This window comes from Eubalaena glacialis, chromosome 4 (genome assembly GCF_028564815.1).
Source record: "Eubalaena glacialis isolate mEubGla1 chromosome 4, mEubGla1.1.hap2.+ XY, whole genome shotgun sequence".
In the NCBI taxonomy this organism is placed as follows: domain Eukaryota; kingdom Metazoa; phylum Chordata; class Mammalia; order Artiodactyla; family Balaenidae; genus Eubalaena; species Eubalaena glacialis.
In genome coordinates, this window is record NC_083719.1 from 59,515,800 (window position 1) to 59,537,632 (window position 21,833).

The 21,833-nt window shown below is 34.7% G+C and overlaps 1 protein-coding gene across 2 annotated transcripts in view; it reads left to right on the top strand.

The window, feature by feature from the left end:
* POLK (DNA polymerase kappa) overlaps positions 1-21,833 on the top strand; it is a 76,461-nt gene that overhangs the window by 10,109 nt on the left and 44,519 nt on the right. For both annotated transcript variants that reach the window (XM_061189368.1, XM_061189369.1), the window contains exon 2: positions 19,201-19,365. In XM_061189368.1, coding sequence (XP_061045351.1) covers positions 19,210-19,365 — 156 coding nt within the window. In that variant the 5' untranslated portion in view covers positions 19,201-19,209. The remainder of the gene's footprint in view (positions 1-19,200; positions 19,366-21,833) is intronic.

Consider the following 21,833-nt stretch of genomic DNA (forward strand, 5'->3'; position numbering starts at 1 on the left):
GAATAGTGAAAATTATGTTATGCCCATTCTTAATTCTTACTTCAGTCCTTTTTCCCACCTCACTATCTCAAGAGCCCCTAAAATTCTCACCATTTTCCCCAGCCCTGTGACTGCTCTTCATATCTTGGTTTCAAATATAGGCTTGATGTCCTTTTACTATATCCCAGTCTCATATTTTTTTCCTCAATTATGATTCTAAATGATTAGTAGCACTAAGTTAGGTTATCCCTGTTGTGATGATGGATATTTAACTAGGCATTGCCAATATTTACCTTGCTTACTTTCTTTTTCTTTGTTCTGTTTCTAACTACCCACACTCCATTTGGATTGAAAGACTTTGTTTTATTGACATCAATTATTATTATTATATTATGCTCATACTGCTAGGACTTTCCTGTTACTCTGATCCTTAAGGTGAGTTTGCATATATATCTTAGACTCCCTTGTGTCGTGATTTTTACCATTTAACTCTCCAAGGACAACTTTATTTGAGAGGGGAGGGGGAGGTACTCATTGATACCTTAATACACGGCATACAGCTACTTAGGAATAAGTTACATCCCATGGACAGTTCTAACATTCAGCATTAAGACTGATTTCAGAAACAGAATTTCAAAGAGCATGTAGGCTACCCTTTTGTCCTGTTTCCTGTTGTTCAGAGGAGAGCCAAGTCAGGCATGTTCCAAGCAGAATTATTCTTTCTTACTGTTGAATAAAATTGAAATTGTATTTCATTATCTTTTATTTATATCTATTTGGTTTTGTGGGTTAAAAACTTGTCAGGGATAGTTGTCATTTAATAGGTTTCACTATAACAGTAAAAAATCCTTTAGTCTAAAAAGTACATAGTGTACATATGTAATAGATGAATAGGGATATTAGTGTCCACTCTCCGCATGTATACATTTTCTTTCTGTTTTTCTCCCCAAGCTTTTGAGTCTCTAACTTTTAACCTCTTTTCATTACATTGAGAAATTACATTGAAAAATTATTTTGTTAATATGTTAAAGCCGTACTATATAAAGCATTGTGGTATTCTTAAGTATTGGTAGAATCCTCATGATAGTTATTTTGTAAATGTGTTTGCTTTCTGTTTTTCTCCCCAGCCCTTTCATTGTTTCACTTTTACTGTAATTTCAGATCCCCTTCTTCTTAGTCAAGTAAGCTGAAAAATATTGTTATGGAATATGCATGCTGTTATGGTGATATAGTTTATTAATATACATTAATATATTAATGTATTAATTATTATTAATAATTATAATTATTATTAATTATTAATACATTAATAATATACATTATATATTAATATAATGAATATCTTCATCTTCATTTAAAGTATTTATTAAACAACTTGCTATATGATGATCCTGATTAAGGTGCTGTAAAAATGAGATATATACGACATCTTTCATAGACTCATTTTCTAGCATACAGAAATGTATGTCTAAGAATGTAGACAATAATGCTAGACTGTTTAGAAATATAGACAAAAATAAGTAATAAAACTATTGATATGTTTTTAACAGTTACATTATTATTAAAGAGCAAGTAAAGCTTTAAAATTACCTGTCACATTGTGAGTGTTCAGTATATATGGATAAATGGAATAAGTTTAGTTGGTTGATGATTGAAGGGAAGTTGTAGGAATTGCAATTAACAAGGCCCAGGAGAAAAATCACTAAGCACCGTTAAAATTCATGAGAAACTAAAGAACCAAATTCCATCATAGTTTTTTTAAGAAAGAAGTATCATTTGTTAAGGGCCTACTCAGTGTCAGACATTGTTTTAGGTTTATTACATTTAGTATTCATTTTTTCACAAAAATCCTGCAAGATAGACATTATCCTTATTTTACATGTAAAGAAACTAAAGTTCAAAGAAGTTAAATAAGTTGTCCAAGGTCCTAGCTAGTAAATAGTCTAGCCTGGACTTTTGAACTTCAGAGGCTTATACTATGTACTTTTAATACATATACAGTTGTCTCAGTATCCTCTGGGGGTTGGGTTTGTTTCCAGGACCCCGAGGATGTTCAAGTCCCTCGTATAATAGCAGCATAGGATAGTTGGCCTGCCATATCTGCGTTCCACATCTGCGGATTCAGCCAACTGCAGATCCATTGGTTGGTTGAATCCCCGGAGGTGGAAACTGGGGATATGGAGGGCCAACTTTATTTAGACAAACAACAACTATGATTAGTATTATTAAACATTTAAGCATCTGTTACTTTCTAGGTATGTTGCATACTTTTTATTTAGTTTGACAATTTTCTTAGGAGAAAATTCATCCACATACATTTTCAAGCTACAATAACTTATTAGGTAGCCAGTCTACAATTTTTTTCTATGACTGATAACTAAAGGAGTGTGTTTTCTAGCAAGACTGTGTTCTAATTACCCATAAATAATTTTTTTAATTAATTAATTAAATTTTTGGCTGCGTTGGGTCTTCATTGCTGCACGCGGGCTTTCTCTAGTTGCGGCGAGCGGAGGCTACTCTTCGTTGCGGTGCGTGGGCTTCTCATTGCGGTGGCTTCTCTTGTTGCGGAGCACGGCTCACGGGCTTCGGTAGTTGTGACTCGCGGGCTTAGTTGCTCCGCAGCATGTGGGATCTTCCCGTGAGATCTTCCCGGACCAGGGCTCCAACCCACGTCCCCTGCATTGGCAGGTGAATTCTTAACCACTGCGCCACCAGGGAAGTCCTTACGCATGAATAATTTAAGTGATCTCTAGAGCCTGTTGCAATCATCCTTTTGTCCAATGTTGATAAAGGAGTTATGTATTGATTTAACTCTTCTGTATCATGAAAAGTAGTAATTGGCATTTATTATCATTTTATTTTTTATATTTTGGAGTAATTTATGAATAATCTTGAGAAGTAACAATAAAGGGATAGTGAACAACATTGTTATTAGAAATTGTAATAAAAATCAAAACTTAGTAAACTTAGGTTTTTATTTCATATTTTCCTGAAATAGGTAATGTCCTTTGAAAGTAACTCTAGCTGCTCATCGACTTTTATGCATGATCCTGGAACTATCCATTTAAAAAATAAAGATCCCAGGGCTTCCCTGGTGGCGCAGTGGTTAAGAGTCCTCCTGCCAATGCAGGAGACACAGGTTCGAGCCCTGGTCCGGTAAGATACCACATGCCGCGGAGCAGCTAAGCCCGTGCGCCACAACTACTGAAGCCGGCGCTCTGGAGCCCGCGAGCCACAACTACTGAGCCTGTGTGCCACAACTACTGAAGCCTGCGCACCTAGAGCCATGCTCCACAACAAGAGAAGCCACTGAAATGAGAAGCCTGCGCACCGCAACAAAGAGTAGCCCCCACTCGCCGCGACTAGAGAAAGCCCGCGCGCAGCAACGAAGACCCAGCACAGCCAAAAATAAATAAATAAATAAATATCCTAGATTTCATATGCATCTTTAATAGATTCTAGCTTATCATTACTTCTGGCTCTTTATCTTGCACTTACATCATCCAAATGCAATGACATTAAAAACTTTGACCTCTCATAATCTTGTTAAAGAAAAAACCATTTTCTTTCCTTCATAATTGTGAAACATTTTCATTTTTATATTTATAAACACTAGTTAGAATGAAGGCCAATAAAGTTTTCACTTCTTCATCATCTATTTCTTTCCTATCCCTTTTGTATATCTGCATTAAGCATTTGTGCACTTACAAACTATATTAAGTAACTTTTAGTGCACAAACATCATAAAGGATGAAAGAACAGTGTCATACATCCTCTTAGCAAAATGGGATATTCCAAATTCTTGTTGCAAAATATGCTGTGATGAAGTCCTTCCTGTTGAATGACAAACTGGGTGGGAATGCCATATTTGCTTTTTATTCTTAAAAGTGCATTGTTTACTCATTGATTTTTGAGTTTCAGAAAATGTATCTGTTTGAATCATCTGAAATTTCAGTCTGAGATTTTGCTTATAAAATTAATTTCACCATCATTATAGTTTAGAATGCTACTAGTCTCTTTACATTTATCTTCTGATTTGTCTGATAATTGTGAAACTCTTCTGTCAAATGTCCTCTTTTTGCCAGTATGGGCAGAAAATGAAAAATTTAGAACTCTCAACTATGTTTAATGAAAACTACCAAAAAACAAGCCCCCAGAAACAAACAAACAAAAAAACCCCTGAAAAAATAGTATCTTTATGCTTCTCTTATACTTTCTTTCAAAGATATGATACTATGGGCAACACAATAAGAAAACTGAAGAACCATGTAATAGTGATGATTTATTTCACTACTAGATCATCTTTCTAGATGGTTCCATTCCATTTTCTTATTTGAAAAAATAATTGATTAGTAATGATTAAATAATTCCTAGGGTGATAAAATAACAAAATACTCAAGATATAGGAAAAATAAGATCCCTAAGATACCATAAAATATCTTCAGTTTATAGAGATCACCATAATGTATCTTCAATTTACAAAGGATTCAAATAGATCCATATAGAAATTGCAAGATAAGGTGAATTTTATTCTGATAAAAAAAGAATAAATTTTTTTTGTTCTTTGGAAGATTCCTAAAAAGGAATAAGATTTGAAATATCAATGCTTATAATAAACTTGCTCAAAGAAAAAAACTCGAAAACTAAAATTGAGTCTAATAGATCTTTGTGGTATACCAAGGGTTAATATGACCACATTCCTAATCTTATTTCATAACCAAATCTGAACTAGTTAGAGTAATTTTTTTAAAAAGTATAAAGTATATAATAAATATCTTACCTTAGGGACATCTCAATAGGTCATTTCTGTTAGAAATATCTAAAATATTAACAGAATTTTGCGGTTTTTCACGTAAAAAATTCATGGCTATCATGTATATCCCATTGTAGCAAGCATTTCACAGTGGAACCATACTTTATACATCATGATCTAAGAGAATTATCAAAAACCAACCGGAATTCAAGGGAATCAATGACCAACGTGGGATATTATTTACTTTAGCCTCAAGCAGACGTTTTAAAAGATGTATGAAGTAAAGAAACGCTGGTAAATTCCAGAGACAAAGCCCTTTGCTTCTTTCTAGGGATTATTGCTAGTTTTTTATGGAATGAGAACCCAAACTATATTGTGAGTAAGATTAGTATAATGTTTGATATTTCAGGTACATAATTCAAATAGATTTTGTAGGTCATAGTCTTGGAAAAGAAAGGTTGGGAATTTTTGAAGCCTTGGAAAGCATTTTTTCTCTTTCTCATTAGGGGAAATTTTAGAAAAAGAGAAAAAAAATAAATATATGCAATATGAGGGTAAGAGGGGATGAGGAAGGCAGCTCTGCTGCATATCAGAGACAGAGAAAACCTTCAGATCTTTAAAAGGGCAGATGAAGAGGAAGCAGGAGTAGAAGGAAGTGTTCACGGAGAATATAGGAACCTGGTCTAGATCTGTCCTTTGAAGGAAGGTGTGTGTCTAGGCACATCATGACCAAACTGTCGAAACCAGAGATTAAGAGGAAAAACTTGAAAGCAGTCAGAAAGAAATGACACATCAAATATAAGGAACAACAGTTTGAATGATTGTGGTCTTAACAGTTATAATGGAGACTAGAAAACAGCGAAGCAACATCTGAAAAGTACTGAAAGAAAAAAACTGTCAACTCATTTCTATGTCTGATGGAAATATCTTTCAAGAATGAAGGTAAGGGACTTCCCTGGTGGCGCAGTGGTTGAGAATCCGCTTGCCAATGCAGAGGACACAGGTTCAATCCCTGGTCCCTGAAGATCCCACGTGCTGCAGAGCAACTAAGCCCACGTGCTGCAACTACTTAAGTCCGCGTGTCTTAGAGCCCACATGCCACAACTACTGAAGCCCGCGCACCTAGAGCCCGTGCTCCACAGCAAGAGAAGCCACTGCTATGAGGAGCCTGCGCACCACAATGAAGAGTAGCCCCCGCTCGCCGCAACTAGAGGAAGCCCATGCACAGCAACGAAGACCCAATGCAGCCCAAAAAAAAAAAAAAAAGAATGAAGGTAAAATAAACCTACTGGCATCTTAGGCAGTATTTATATATTTAGCGTACAGATTTAAAATGTGGGCTCTGGAGACAGAATCTGGATTTGAATGCCAGCTTGGACACCTCCTGTGATCATGGGTGAATTACATAAATTCTCTAAGCCTCAATTTCCTTATATATTTTACTAATATTTACTCTGTTAGGATAATATCTAAATTAGTGGATAATCATGAAGAATAAATTAGAGAATGCTTCTCAAGCAGTTAGTACCTGCCTAGCATATGGTAAGTTGTTAGAAAATGTTAGTTATCATTTATTCATATTTTCAGCAAATGTAGCCAACCTTCTAGAATTTCATATTTTCTATTTTCATCTGTTTTAATTTTTCCCCCGACTTTAGAGAGTTTGGCTGACAGTATTGTAAAAGAGAAATCATTTTTGCTGCTACTTTGACTTGTACCAAGACCGTACCTAAGAAGCTCTCATTTTCAGAGCAAGTCTTTCTTTTTATGAATAATGCTTTCCCTTTATTTCATGCGTTACTTTAGGGAGAAATAGAGGACCTTTTATTTATTTATTTATTTATTTATTTATTTATTTATTTATTTATTTATTGGGGACAAGGTTCTGGTCTCAAGATACAATCAGTGCCCATTTTGTTTTCAGTGTCATTAAAGTACAATTAACTTTATTATTTTTTTTAAATATTTATTAATTTGATTGCACCGGGTCTTAGTTGCAGCAGGCGGGCTCCTTAGTTGCAGCTCCAGGGCTCCTTAGTTGTGACATGAGAACTCTTAGTTGTGCCATGCATGTGGGATCTAGTTCCCTGACCAGGGATCGAACCAGGGCCCCCTGCATTGGGGAGTGCAGAGTCTTATCCACTGTGCCACCAGGGAGGTCCCTAGGGCCTTTTATTTTGATAATTGATTTTTATTTAAGTTATTAGGTAAGACAATGCCTGATAAAAACAAACTGTTTATTTTAGTTGCTATGATTATTGAAGAAATTGCCCTTTGGATCACTAGGAAGATCTGCAGTTGATCCCCAAATGTATTTTTCTTTGTATAGTGTTTCTCACATTTCAGGATACTCCTTTAAAAATTCCTGGTTTTTAGAAAAGTCTGAATGAACATCATATTTTCATAATTTTATTTTAGTTTCCTTGTTATTATTTCATATTCTTCATTTGAAGACTTCCTAGGCTTTTAGAGAGTTTTCAAGACCATGATGTCATTTATAAATAAATTTAGACCCTAACTTGTGCTTTCTATTACAGTGAATGTATGATATTTTATCTATTATCATTCACACCACTTTGATGTTACTTCCATATCAGTCTACAGAACAACTACTCTTCTTTTTTTTCTAATTTTTACTAATTTTCTATTTCATCTTCTTTGTATTTATAGTGTAGTGGTTAAGTGTGATGGCTTTGAAGCCAGATCTGAAATAGTTGCAAATCTCTATGACCTTATCTAAGATATTTACTAAACCTGCACTTTTGTTTCCTCATCTCTCCAGAAAATTGAATAGGATAATGCATGTAAAACACTGTAAGATCCAAATGCTAACTTTTGATTGCATTTTAAAAGACTTAACTGAGGTGTTACCATTAATTTTATTGCTTCCTGTATATTAATCTGCCCATCAGCCACTCATTGAGCATACATTTATTAAATAACAGGTTCAGTGACCTAGCACTGTACCAGTTTTTGCCCTCTTGGAAGTTTATATTTTAGTTGTACTAAGTATAAAAAATATTGCCTAATTTTTTTTTGCACAGATTCTAGGAGAAAAAGTTATTTGGCTTAAAAGTTATTTAGTTGATCAGTTTATTAGTATGTTTACAGTTTTCACCTGTATTCAAATGAAAACAGTTGGGGAGTTCCTTGGTGGTCCAGTGGTTAGGACTCCGGGAACTAAGATGCTACAAGCTGCGTGGGGCGGCATAAGAAGGAAAGAAAGAAAGGAAGAGGGAAAGAAGGAAAGGAAGGAAGGAAGGAAGAAGGGAAGGGAAGGGTGGAAGGAAGGAAGGAAGAAAGAAAACAGCTGTTTTAAAGCACTGCTACTCAAAATGTGGTCTGTAGACTGGTGGTGTTCTGTGCTGAGATAATTACAAAATTTGATAGTAAGCTGTAAATATATATATATTTTAAAAAGCTATATATGTTAACTATCTCACCATTTCTATGCATCAAGAATCCTGGTGGGGCTTAACTGAGTGCCTTTGGCTCATGAGGTTGCAGTCAAGCTCTTGTGCAGGGCTGCAGTCGTATCTGAAGACTTGACGGGAGGAAGATCTACTTCTAAGCTCACACACATGGAGCTCCTCACAGGGCTGCTTCACATGGCAGCTGGCTTCCCCAGAGTGAGTAATCCAAGGGAGAATGAGAATATTCGAGATAGACGTCACATTGTTTTAAAACCCATTCTTGGACATGACATCTTATCACTTCTGCTGTATTCTGTCTTTAAGAAGTGGGTCACTGAATTACACATTATAGTATTTTTTTGTTGTGCCTTTTTGTTTTTCCTAGCATCTGTGAAGTACTATTAAAGATAATTATTTTAGTAGTATTAGGAAATGGGTATTTCATTTGTAAATGAAATTTTATTTCTTATTGTACTTGGCAGTATAGAAATGAGTGCTTCACATGCTGGAAGCTACTGTCAACACTTGATCAATTTTCATAATTTTATATCATGTGCAGATTTAATAGCAGGGTTAGTTAACCATAATTTACTGGCATTGGGCAAGGGCTTTTTGGCAAAAATATTAACTTAGTAGGTTTTGCAAATATGCTAATGCCATTATGGTTTAAAATTCTGAAATCTGATAAATTGAAGTTCTCCCTTTAGTAAAAACCAATACTTTATTTTAACAGTTTATAATTATAATCACATAGCAAGAAGCCAGATTTTAAGTCCCAAAGCAAGGTTGCTATTAGTCTTAGCTCTAAACCTTTGAGTAAAGGAGGTAACAAGTTATATGGTTCTAATCTCTGTTGAAATAAATGGATGCTGTTTTCAGAGTCTGCTTGACTCCCAACCTGTCAGGCTGGTAAGGAAGGTAGAAACATTTCCAATGATTATTAGATTGGAAATCAAAAAGAAAAATTCCATAAGGAAACCAAAGCAAGGGATTCATTTTCCTTTTTTAAAGAAAATTATGGTGTCCTACAGAGGCAGAGATACATCTTGCTTACCTGTGAATGTTATATAATACAAGTGCATTTTTAGATTAAGGGATGAAAATTATCTGTTAATGTGAGCATTTAGCAGATATTTACATTTTTAGAATATACATGTTCTAAACTAGAGTTCCAGAGATTGTCTTGGGAATATTCTGGAATTTAATTAAAAACCTTACTCTGGGGGCTTCCCTGGTGGCGCAGTGGTTGAGAGTCTGCCTGCCAATGCAGGGGACACGGGTTCGAGCCCTGGTCTGGGAGGATCCCACATGCCGCGGAGCAACTGGGCCTGTGAGCCACAGTTGCTGAGCCTGCGCGTCTGGAGCCTGTGCTCCGCAACAAGAGAGGCCGCGGTAGTGAGAGGCCTGCGCACTGCGATGAAGAGTGGCTCCTGCTTGCCGCAACTAGAGAAAGCCCTTGCACAGAAACGAGGACCCAACATAGCCATAAATAAATAAATAAATAAAATTTAACAAAAAACAAAAAAACCTTACTCTGAAAACTTGATTTATTCTTACAAGTATATTAATGTGATTTTTTAATATTAAAAATGCATTTGTCAAGCTTCATTAATATAAAGTATTTCTATACATATTCTAGACAGTAATATACGTGATTTTTAAATCAGTCATGCCAAACATGACAGTGCATTCATACAAGTTAATCATTATGAGATCGAATTCAACATTAGGTATTAATGTTGAAATTTCAAATATGTCTAGACTTGATTACCTTAATATTATATTCATACACTTAAGGTAAACTAAAATATAATTGCTTGGTATCTTGATTTGAATTTTAGGATCATGTCAGTGGTATAGCCTTAAAAGCCATAAAGAATATTCTCTTTTGGTTTACTGAGTTCCACAGGATCCAAAGGGTGGGTACCATTTGTTCTTTCCAACTTCCCTAAAGTTAGGTGGCATTTTTTGTGTATGGAGATGAGGGAGAGTGTGTGTGTGATTTTTTTCACTTGTCATTTATTTAGTAATGAAGATTTTTCTTATTTTTCTATCATTTCTGAATCGATTACAGGCTATTTGCAGCCAGGCCCGTAGGCTTCATCACATTTTAGAGAAATAAGTAAGAATGAAAGTGAGAGGAGAGACTCCACATTTGTTGCATGCATACTATATGTTTACTGTGCTGTGGGCTCTTACATATCACACATTTAATCCTCAGAAACCCTGAAGAGTAAGTTTTGCAGAGCAGAATACCAAGATTCATACACCTTGAAATCACATAGATTGCCTAAGAAGACACAATTTAGTTAAGTTTCACAGTTTAAGTTTCAGTCCAGGTCTTTCTGGCTTCAAAGCACATACTCTTTTTTTTTTTTTTTTTTAATGAATTTATTTATTTATTTATATTTGGCTGCGTTGGGTCTTTGTTGCTGTGCGCAGGCTTTCTTTAGTTGCGGCCAGTGGGGGCTACTCATTGCAGCGGCTTCTCTTGTTGCGGAGCACGGGCTCTAGGCGTGCGGGCTTCAGCAGTAGTTGTCGCACGTGGGCTCAGTAGTTGTGGCTCACAGGCTCTAGAGCGCAGGCTCAGCAGTTGTGGCGCACGGGCTTAGTTACTCCACGGCATGTGGGATCTTCCCAGACCAGGGCTCGAACCTGTGTCCCCTGCACTGGCAGGCGGATTCTTAACCACTGTGCCACCAGGGAAGTCCCCAAAGCACATACTTTTTGCACTATGTCAAATTTCCTCTTAGAACTGAACTCTTTTTATTAAGTCTTCTGAATATTAAAATAAGCAGTTAGCATATTTAGATCTAGTTATGAAAAAAATAGGAATCAGTAAGTCTGGACTGCTTTTGCTTTTATGGGTTAATAACATTAGTTAACATAAATGACTTTTATTGTATAAGAGATGATAGTTTAATAAATTATTCTAGCTCAGTGTTTTGCACGGTTTTTTTAACTCATGCTCCTTTCACAAACCTTCCTTTAATGTTATTTGAAGCTTCAAAATAAATTTAGTATCACTAAAACCAAATCATTATTACCCTCCCATTTATAGCATATAACCCTGAAAGAGATCATCTCATCAAGAATAATTATTTTTGCTAATTTAGTATAAATTCCAGATCCTTTGTTATCAGATGCTCTTCTATGTCATGTCTATTTAAATGTATTTTCATAACTATGTTAGTAATAATTTACAAATAGATTGTTAATTTTTAAAACCAAAGTTCTTTTAACAGAGTATAATCTAAACAAAAGTCAGATACTTATGAAGTTTTTTATTTATTAGGGCAGGGGGAGGCATGTGGATATATTTTAAATCATTTTGGGTTAACTACTACAAAATCACAACTTCTTACTAATTTTTTTTCCTATGATTGGCAGATTTTCTGGATGTTTAATTTTTTATTTCTGGTTTTCAGGCATGTATAAGACCAGGAAGAAAACATAATAATAATGATTTTTAGAGCCTGACTTCTCATGGAAACCATCTTTTAAAATCCATCAATAGTAAACAATTGTTACCTGAAAACTGTTAGTGCAGTCTTGGAGTTGGTAACAATTTCAGTATATATCAGTGTTCACACAGGTATTTCTAAGGAATCAGGAGAACCAAAGAAATGAAGGTTATTATTAACTTTTCCTTTTCTTTAGGCTACCTATTCTTTTACTTTAGTGATAGAATATATATGAAGAAATTATAAGAGAGCTGTACAGCATTTGTAGAACAAAGATTTAAGGAAAAGTTTGAGATTTCATGTGAAAGGGTTATGTTGCTAAAAATATTTTAAACTCCTGCCGTAGACTGTTAGAGCTATAAGAAATTTAAGAAATCAGCAGTGGATCAAGATTAGGGCTCAGAAAAAATTGGAGCCATTTGGCAGAGGAGGTAATTGAAGTGATCATTTTCCCAGGATAGGAAAATAAAATAATATCCTGTACAACTCTTTCTGACTTTATTAAATATTTTCCTTCCAATAATATAGGAGATAGTATAGTGATAATATAATAGTTGAAATTTCTCACTAGTGGTGTAACCTTCCTTTATTATCCTGGCTTCTTATGCAATTCTATATTAAAATGGTAACATTTGAGATTATAGAATTTTAAAAATTATTACAATACCCAAAATGGTACCACAGGAGAACCTTTTCCTCCTTTTCTAAGACCATATGTATTCAACTATCCCTTAAGGTTTGTGTGCTTTACTATATACCTCAACTAAAACAAAATTAATCTGTTTGGTATCATGTCTACAAAAGTAAATATTTTTGCTGACTTGATCTAATACCTAACGAAAGAACCTCTTGGCCTACCTCCTTTGTGTGAGTATAAACAAAGTTTTCCTTGTTAAAGAACCTGGAAGACTTTTTACAAAATATACAACTCATCATCAGAATAGGAATGTATAAACTGAGCTTTGGGAATTTACCTTTGAACTGATTTTTTTTTTTTTTGGCCACACCACGCAGCATGTGGACTCTTAGTTCCCCAACCAGGGATCAAACCTGTGCCCCCTGCATTGGAAGTGTGGAGTCTTAACCGCTGGACCGCCAAGGAAGTCCCTGAACTGATGTTTAGTTAATGTGTTTTGTATCAGGATATATTTCATTCTGTACTAAGAAGCAGATAATTTCAATTTATTATTCTCTAAGTGCGAATTTTATACATCTGTAGGATTATGTAGAGTGTAGGGTTTTTGACTGCCTTCTGTCTCATTCATCTTTGAAATAAATTAAAATTAATAGGCAACTCAGGAAGGAAAAAGACAATTGAAGAGAATATATGCATGGTTCTCTCTTAACGAGTGGACCTTAAATCCGTGGTGAAAGGTTGAGGGTTTTTTTGGCCAAGCTATGTGGCTTGTGGGATCTTAGTTCCTCAACCAGGGATTGAACCCAGGGGACAGCAGTGAAAGCGCCAAGTCCTAACCAGTGGACCGCCAGGGAACTCCCAACTTGAGTTTTCTTTTAGCATACATCCCCTTGGTTTAAGATCTGTGGGGTTACTTTATTTCTGTTATTTCTCTCAGTGATACATGTAAATTTTTAAATCTTGCAGATAATACTGTCTCAAATAATTTTGAAATTTTTGTACATCTTATTTTGCAAAGATATAAAAAGCTAAAGCTAATAATACAGAGGTGCCTCTGTGCTTTAATTCCCATCATATAGAAATTGTAGGGACTTCCCTGGTGGCGCAGTGGCTAAGAATCCGCCTGGCAATGCAGGGGGTACAGGTTCAAGCCCTGGTCCAGGAAGATCCCACATGCCGCGGAGCAACTAAGCCCGTGTGCCACAACTACTGAGCCCGTGCCACAGCTACTGAAGTCTGTGCGTCAAGAGCCTGTGCTCCACAACAAGAGAAGCCACTGCAATGAGAAGCCCGTGTGACGCAACGAAGAGTAGCCGCCACTCAGCGCAAGTACAGAAAGCCCGTGCACAGCAATGGAGACCCAACACAGCCAAAAATAAATAAATTAAATAAACATTTATTTTAAAAATGTTAATTTCTTAAAAAAAATTGTAGGCATGCAGTTTGAGTATATATGTTCATATATGTGTGTGTAAACTAATTGGAGAGGAACATGTTAACAAATTAATCTGTTAAAGTCTTGGGGTTGTGATTTTTTAATTTTCTTGAAAATTTAAAAAACTTTTTTATAATAAATGAAAATGAAAAAGAAAACTTTAAGTCAGGCATTAATTTGGAAATTACTACATTAAAATTAGAGTAATATTCTTAATTTGATACATTTAATTCACTGTATTTAAGTGTAGATTGTAAAAAGAACATTTAATCACAGTCTGAAGTTTTGTACTGGGTGCTTAATCTGTTCAGACATTAAATATTTGAACATTTGAGGGATTTAAAAATAATATTTGTTCTTAAGATATATAAAGGTTTTCTGGGGGGTGGTTATTGAGTTTGGTTATTTACAGTATGTTAGAAATAGGAAGCAAGCTCTGTCTAGGAGCCTACTATAGTTTAGTTTTCCCTCCTCCTCTTTCCCCTCTTCCTTCCCCTCCTGCTTGATCCTCTCCTTCTCTCTCTCTTTTACCCTTAGTATATTTTACCTGTTTCCTGGTAGATTAATTCCAGGTGACTTTGGTCAATGTGCTAAGCACTTGTGATACTGTTTACATAGTTTTGTGTGCTTTTTATAAGGAGGAGGAACCCTACCACAGGAAACTTCTTTCTTAGAATTCCTTCTGAAAAATTCTAATTTTCCTTTCTTACTATCACCAAAACAGAGGTTGGCCTTACATTTTTAAAGTGGTAACCTGAATAGTCAGTGGTAGAATCAGACTGAAAGAATTTGAATACTTTCAGAGAAAATGTGCTTTTAAACCAATATGCTAAACCACAAGAACCCAGAGTTCTTTCCTTTGAGCTGTGCATTACTGTTTGTGCAGCTTCTGAATTGAAGTTAACAGACTGTATTCTGTAATATTGAACTATAAAAATGTTTGACTATTCTCTTTTCTCAAAAAAATGTTTTGTTTGTAAGTCACAGTTATATCCATTCATAGGCCTTGGGACTATATATGTGACTATATGTGGGTGCATAGTAATCGTAGGACAAATACTTCTTTGGAAGCAAAACAAACAAAATTCATCTATATGATCTGTGAACATTAGCTTTTTCTCAAGGATGCTCACAGTGTACCCTGTTCCCTTTTAGGGTCTCTTTATCTTAAAGAGTGAAGTAAGAAAAGTAGGACTAGTGATTTTCACAGCTCTGGAAATTTGGCTTAACTTTAATAATGATAATAAATAATAAGTATTGATTGTGAGTTTATCATGTACCAGACATACACTAGGCACTTCCATTATATGCTGTCCTTACAAAGCCATTTGAAGTAGTACTAAATCTCACTTCCCAGAAAAATATGGAAATTATCATACTGTGTTATATTATGTGATCATCTCTGCTAGAAGCTCCCCCTTTCAATTTGTGGATTTCTAGATAAAGAAACTCAGTGAGAGCTAATGGGAAGAATACAGATAGCCAGTGCTAATGAGAAATTTTGGAAATTTGAAAATAACAGAAATACTAACCAATAACAACAAAAGCAGACTCACCATAGTAACACAAATGATAGTACCAAAAGGAACTCATAGAGATCCAAGTATACTAAAACTTAGTATGTTGTTTATTACCTTTGTTCATTGATTTTTCTTAGATTTAGATATAATTGAAAAATATTAATCAAACAAATTAAATTTAACAAAGTAACTTAATTTCCCAAAGCAGAAATACAAGCTAGAATTTTTTAATATTAATGGAGCCTAGCAAGCATTCTAATATGTAAATTCAAAATATTCTTATATTATAATACAAGTCCTGAAAGCTTTAATAAACCAATTTAACCATTAAATATCATAGGAAAATAAGGCTTATAAAATCAAAAGTGGTTAAGCTCATATACTTGTCCTTACATATGTAATATTGAAATAAGGGAAAACAAAGTATTTTTAAATTATTAACTTCAGAAAAGCAGTTTTTCTCCCAACCTTTTAATGTGATTATGTGAACTTGCTATGTGAATAAAAGAATGAGAAAATGATATAAACTGAGTTTGATCATTTAACAAATGTTTATTGACCACCTACTCTGTGCCAAGCACTGTTTGAGGCATTTGGTATACATCAGTGGGGGGAAAAGTTCCCTGCCCTCATGGAACTTACGTTTTCACAGGAGAGGTAGACAATAAACATAATAAGTAAGTAAACTTATGTTAGGGAATGATAAACATAATAAGTAAGTAAACTATGAAAAACAATGGGGCATTGGAAAGAGGGTGTAGGAGGGATAATCAGGCTACAATTTTAAATAGGGAAGTCAGGATATGCCCTCATTAAGAAGGTGACATTTAAGCCAAGACTTGAAGGAGATAAGGGGGTTTAGACAAGAGGATATGTGGCCAAAGAACCCTCGAGGAGGAAGGAACAGCCAGTGCAAAAGGCCTCCAGGTCAGAGTGTGCCTCGCTGATTTGAGGCACAGCAAAGTTGGAAAGCAGTGAGCAAGGGGGAGAGTATTAGGTATGAGGGTAGACAGGTAACAGGTAATAGGGATACAGATTCTGTAAAGATTTTGGGTTTTATTCTGGAGTGAGATGAGGTGCCATTGTACAGTTTTTATTAGAGGAGTGATATGACCTAACTCGTGATTTAGAAGAATCAGTTGGGCTACTGTGTTGATAATTGACTATAGGAGGGCAAGGGGAGGAACAGAGGCTATTTAAGATTATTGCTATTGCAATAATCCAGGCAAGAAATAATGGTGGTTCAGACTAGTGTGAAAGGAGTGAAAATAGTGAGAGGAGGTTACATTCAGGGTGCATTTTGAAAGTAGAGCCCACAGGATTTCCTGACAGTTTGGATGTGGGGTATGATAAAGAGGAGAGTCAAGAATCACTACAGGTTTTTTGCATGAGCAATTGGAATGGATTAGAGTTGCCCTCAACTGAGATGAGGAAGGCTGAAAGTAGAGCTGGTTTTGGGGATGGAGGCAGATGAGAAGGTCAGTTTCAGACTTGCTAAATTTGAGATGTCAGGCAGGCATTTGGACTAGAGCTGTAAACTTGCAAGTCATTAGCATGTAGATGATAGTAAGTCTGTGCCCATGAAACTGGATATATGTTACCTGGTGATGGGGCATCAACAAGGCAGCAAGGTGGGAATTCCCTGGCGGTTCAGTGGTTAGGGCTCCGGGCTCTCACTGCCAAGGGCCCAGGTTTGATCCCTGGTAGGGGAACTAATATCCCCACAAGCCACTCAGTGCGGCCAAAAAAAAAAAAAAAAAAAAAGGCAGCAAGGTAATGAAAACTAACTTTACCTATCTCACAACTTTGCCTGCTGCCAGTATTGCTGATAGCCCAGGTCTTCTCCCCAGTTAAGGACCAAAACCAATTCTCAGAGTTTTGGGGCTAAGTAATATACTATATGTGAAGTAGTAGGCATTCAATAATTGTTTCTTTTCCTTTCGTACATTTTAACATTTAAAGGACAAGGCAGCTTAAATGTAGGATGTCTGCATTTAGTCTCTTCACTCTTCAGTAGTGTTGGTTTGGGGAAATTATGAATGGATTACATTCACCTGTTTTACTAGAAAATGACAAGTTATTGGATTACTAAAGCATAAGGCAAAATACAGGATAATATTAGGCTGAATGTGAAAGCTGAAGAGAAAAAAATTCAAATGATAAGAACAGAAAATCAACCTATATTCCCTTAGGTACCTAGAAACAACATCACTAGTGGTTCCAATACTTTAGGGCACACTGGAATTATCTGGGCATCTCCTAAAAATACTGGTATCTGGCTCCTACTCCCAGAATTTCTGATTTATTTGGTATGGGATACAACCTGGGCATCAAGAGTTTTAAGATCCCTCCAGACATCCCTCTAGTGTGTCGCAAAGTTTGAGAACTACTGTGATATACACTTTTTTTGTTCTAATGGAACTGTCACTAATAATCACAGTATTCAAATTTCCTTCCATAATTTATTTTATTCTTTGCTGGTGTCAAAAATGGAAGCAGCTATCAAGAAAAGGTCCTCTTGAGGGCATTATGCTAAGTGAAATAAGTCAGAGAAATTCAAATACCGTATGATCTCACTTATATGTGGAATCTAAAAACAAAAACAAAAAACAACTCACAGAGAACAGATTGGTGGTTGCCAGTGGCAGGGATGGGGGGTGGACGGGAGGGGTGAGGGGTAGGGGGATGGGGGAAATAGGTAAAGGGAGTCAAAAGGTATAAACTTTCAATTATAAAATAAGTCATGGAGATGTACAGCATGGTGACTATAGTTAATAATACTGTATTGTATACTTGAAAGTTGCTAAGAGTGTAGATCTTAAAAGTTCTCATCACACGAAAAGAAAAAAACTATGGTGATGGATGTTAAATAGAAAGAAAAGAAAAGAAGGGAAGGGAAGAGGAGGGGAGCGGTGGGGAGGGAAGGTCCTCAAGGCAGAGTAGAATAAGTGAACCCTCTGTAAATCATGCAAACGAGAAATCACTGTCATAATTTGTTGTAGATTCATGGCAGCTATTCACCTGGCCATTTATTTGTAGTATAAGTGAACCCCAAATTGGAGGCAGCTGTGATGTCATGGTACCTGCTTTAGACTTGGAGTAAGAAGACTTGGATTGAAATCCTAGTTCTTTTGCATATTATCAGATAATTATCATAATTGCTTATTATCAATTATTATCATAATTACCCATTGTAATGGGCAATTCATTTAACCTTCCTGAAATTCAAATTCCTTTCTCCCTAACATGAGAATGAGCAAGTCTATTTTGCATGGTTGTAATAATTGTTTTTAAAAGTGAATGTATGTGAAGGTAAATTATAAAGAATTATATAAAGACACTAAAGAATTATTATTTGAAATCAACCTAAGAAGTGATATAACATTGTGTAATGATTTCCTGGAAGTGGATAGGTATTTCTTCCTATATTTTTTCACTGATTTAAGAATGGAGCTCTGCAAACAGTAGGTAATAAATGTTTTTGATCTTAATGTTAGGCAGGGGAAGTGTTATTTTGTATTTATTTCTTATACAGTGTATTAAATATGGAAAAAACATGAACGTTGGACACAGATGTTGTCACTTATTATCAAATTTGTGTTGGTAGGCATGTCCTAAAACTTAGGTTCCTTTTCTCTTTATATTGGGAATAATAATATCTACCTTTCAGGGCTACTGTGTAAAATTCAAGTGTAAAGCACCAAGCATAGTGGCTAGCACAGATTGGCAGGAAATGTTGATTCCTTTCTTCCCTCCAAGAGTATGATAATCTTGGGACAATAATTTTTAAATCTGAGTAATAATTATTTCTCCATAGCCAAAAAATCTTAACTGTCATTTTTATTTTGCTGATTTCTGTATCATTTTAACTTTTAAATGTCCATCCCTCTCCCCAATCCCCACCCTCCATGAATGCTTTGAAAAGCATGTTTGTTTTGTATGCTTTTCAGAGAATTAAAAAAAGCCATTTTAACTTTAACTTTTTTTCTTTTACTTTAGGTTTACACCATGGATAGCACAGAGGAGAAGAATGACAGCACAAAGGAGAAGAATGACAATTACAAAGATGATCTTCTCCTAAGGGTGGGACTTAATGATAATAAAGCCGGAATGGAAGGATTAGATAAAGAGAAAATTAACAAAATTATAATGGAAGCCACAAAGGTATGTTTCTTTTTTCTTTCAATATCTTTAATTTAGTAACTTTTAAACTTTCTGTTTAAAAGAAAATTAGTGTTTTAAATATCCTTTTAATTATAATTTTTAATATTTTAATATATAAAATTATTAAGCTACAATGCATATAGAATAATTTCCCTTCTCTTCTGTTGCTTTTGCCATCCAGTTTTCTACTTCACATGCACATAGTATGCATGTTAAAGCAAAATAACATATATCTTCTTTTTCACCCTTTTTTTTTTCACCCCAATAGGAGAATAGTACAATTGTGGTTTTTTTGTTTTTATTTCAGTTAATATATCTTGGAAGTCTTTCTGTATAAGAAACTAGAGATCTTCATTCTTTTTTATGCCTGCATATGTGGATATACTATACTTTATTGAACTAGTCAGAATCTTTATGGATGGACATATAATAAGTCATTTCTAGTCTTTCATTTTTACAAATAATACTACAGTGAATAATCTTGTATTTCATAACTTTACATATGTGCAAATATAACTATAGGAGAGATTCCCAGAAGTGGAATTATTCCACCAAATACATATAGCATGAAAGGATATATGCATGTGCAGTTTTTAATTAATTGTGCAATTGCCCTCCATAGTAGTTGTTATCAATTTACATTTCCACTGCCAATATGTGAGAGTACGTTTTACCATGCTGCAACCATACCAACATAGTGTGTTACTATACTTTTGTATTTGCCAGTCTATGGTAACATAGGGTCGCATTAATTTATATTTCTCTTATGAAAAGTGAGATTGTACATCTTTTTCATATGTTTAAAAGCCACTTATATATGTATTTTTTAACACTGTCTCTTCTTACCCTTTGCACAATTTTCCATTGGATTATTGTTTACCTTTTGACTTTGCTCATGGTAGTTTAGTCCTGTGCAATAGTTTTTCGTTTGCTTCTTCTTACGTACTTGAATTAGTTAACTACATATGACTTTCTCCAAGATCATAAAAGAGTTCTTTAATGGTTTTTTTTCTATCATTTGGGGGGTTTCATTTATGTATTATGAAATATCCATGCAGAAAGGTGTAAAATTTAAGAGAATATCCTTATTCTTAGCAAATGCATGCTGATAACTGCACCAACTTACTCTCAAATGTTTTAGCCAAAAAAAGAGGGTGGAGAGAGAAAGAGAGAATGTGTGTGTATGTGTGTGTGTGCGCACACAAGCACACATAAGAGTTGGGAGAGAAACCGAATGTAGCGGGATATCAACAATTGGTCAATCTAGATGAGGACATATAGGTGTTCATTGTACTATTCTTTCAACTCTTGAATATTTGGAAATTCTAAAATAAAGAGTTGAGGGAAAAATAATTTTTTAAGTATATAAAATATAGATACAATTTTAAAAGTATCAATAAAAGATAATTAAGAGATGAAATAAGGAAATATAACATATAGATTGGATCCTGGTTGGAACAAATACATTTGGAACATTTAGAGGAATTTGAATATGGGGAGGGTACTAGATAATATTAAGGAATTATTGTTAATTTTACTAGTTATGAAATGTTATTATGATTACATATTATTATGGAAAATGGCCTTATTTTTAAAGATGCATGCTAAAATACTCTATAGAATAGCTAAATGTCATTATATCTGTAATTTACTTTAAAACAGTTCACTTAAAAAAATCATTGAAGAAAATTAAGCAAAATGTTAACAGTTGTTGAATCTCAGTGATAGTTTTATATATTGTTTATTATAGCAATCTCTATATTTTTCTGTTTGAGACTTCTTTGAAATTTTCATTATAACAATTTTTTAAAAGACGAAGAGTAAAACCTATGATCCTAGTTTTCAAGTTAAGAAATAGAATATTTAAGTTATCTTAGATGTCCCTATCAGATCTTCCCTCTTTCTTCTCCGTGTCTCAGTACCATTTACTAAATAGTCCATCCTTTCCTATTGATCTGCAGTGCTTTCTACTGTTCTAATAGATTATTTGTCTGTTGTTGCACTATACAACATGATCTTAAATACAATACTTTAAAGTCCTGATATCTGTTGGAACAAGTTCTCTTTTTTGGCCTTTGTTTTTTTACAAGAGTATCTTAGGTATTCTTGAATCTTTGCTCTTCCATATAAATTTTGTATGGTATTGATATGTATCAATCATAGAATAGATACTTATGTATTTTATATATTAATATATTTGTATATTTTATATAATATATATTCCTCTAGTAGGGAGGAGGGGTGAGTTTATCTGAAATATCTTTCTTAAACTGAAATTTTCTAATTCTTGCCACTCCATAGCAATTTACTTTTTAAAAACTTGTATCAGAAAATTTTAAACATACCCAAAATTAGAATAGTAAAGTGAATCCCAGGTAATCATCACCCAGCATCAACAGTTATCAACATTTTTACAAATATTGTTTCATCTTTCTCACTTACCTCTCCCTACTGAATTTTGGAGGTGG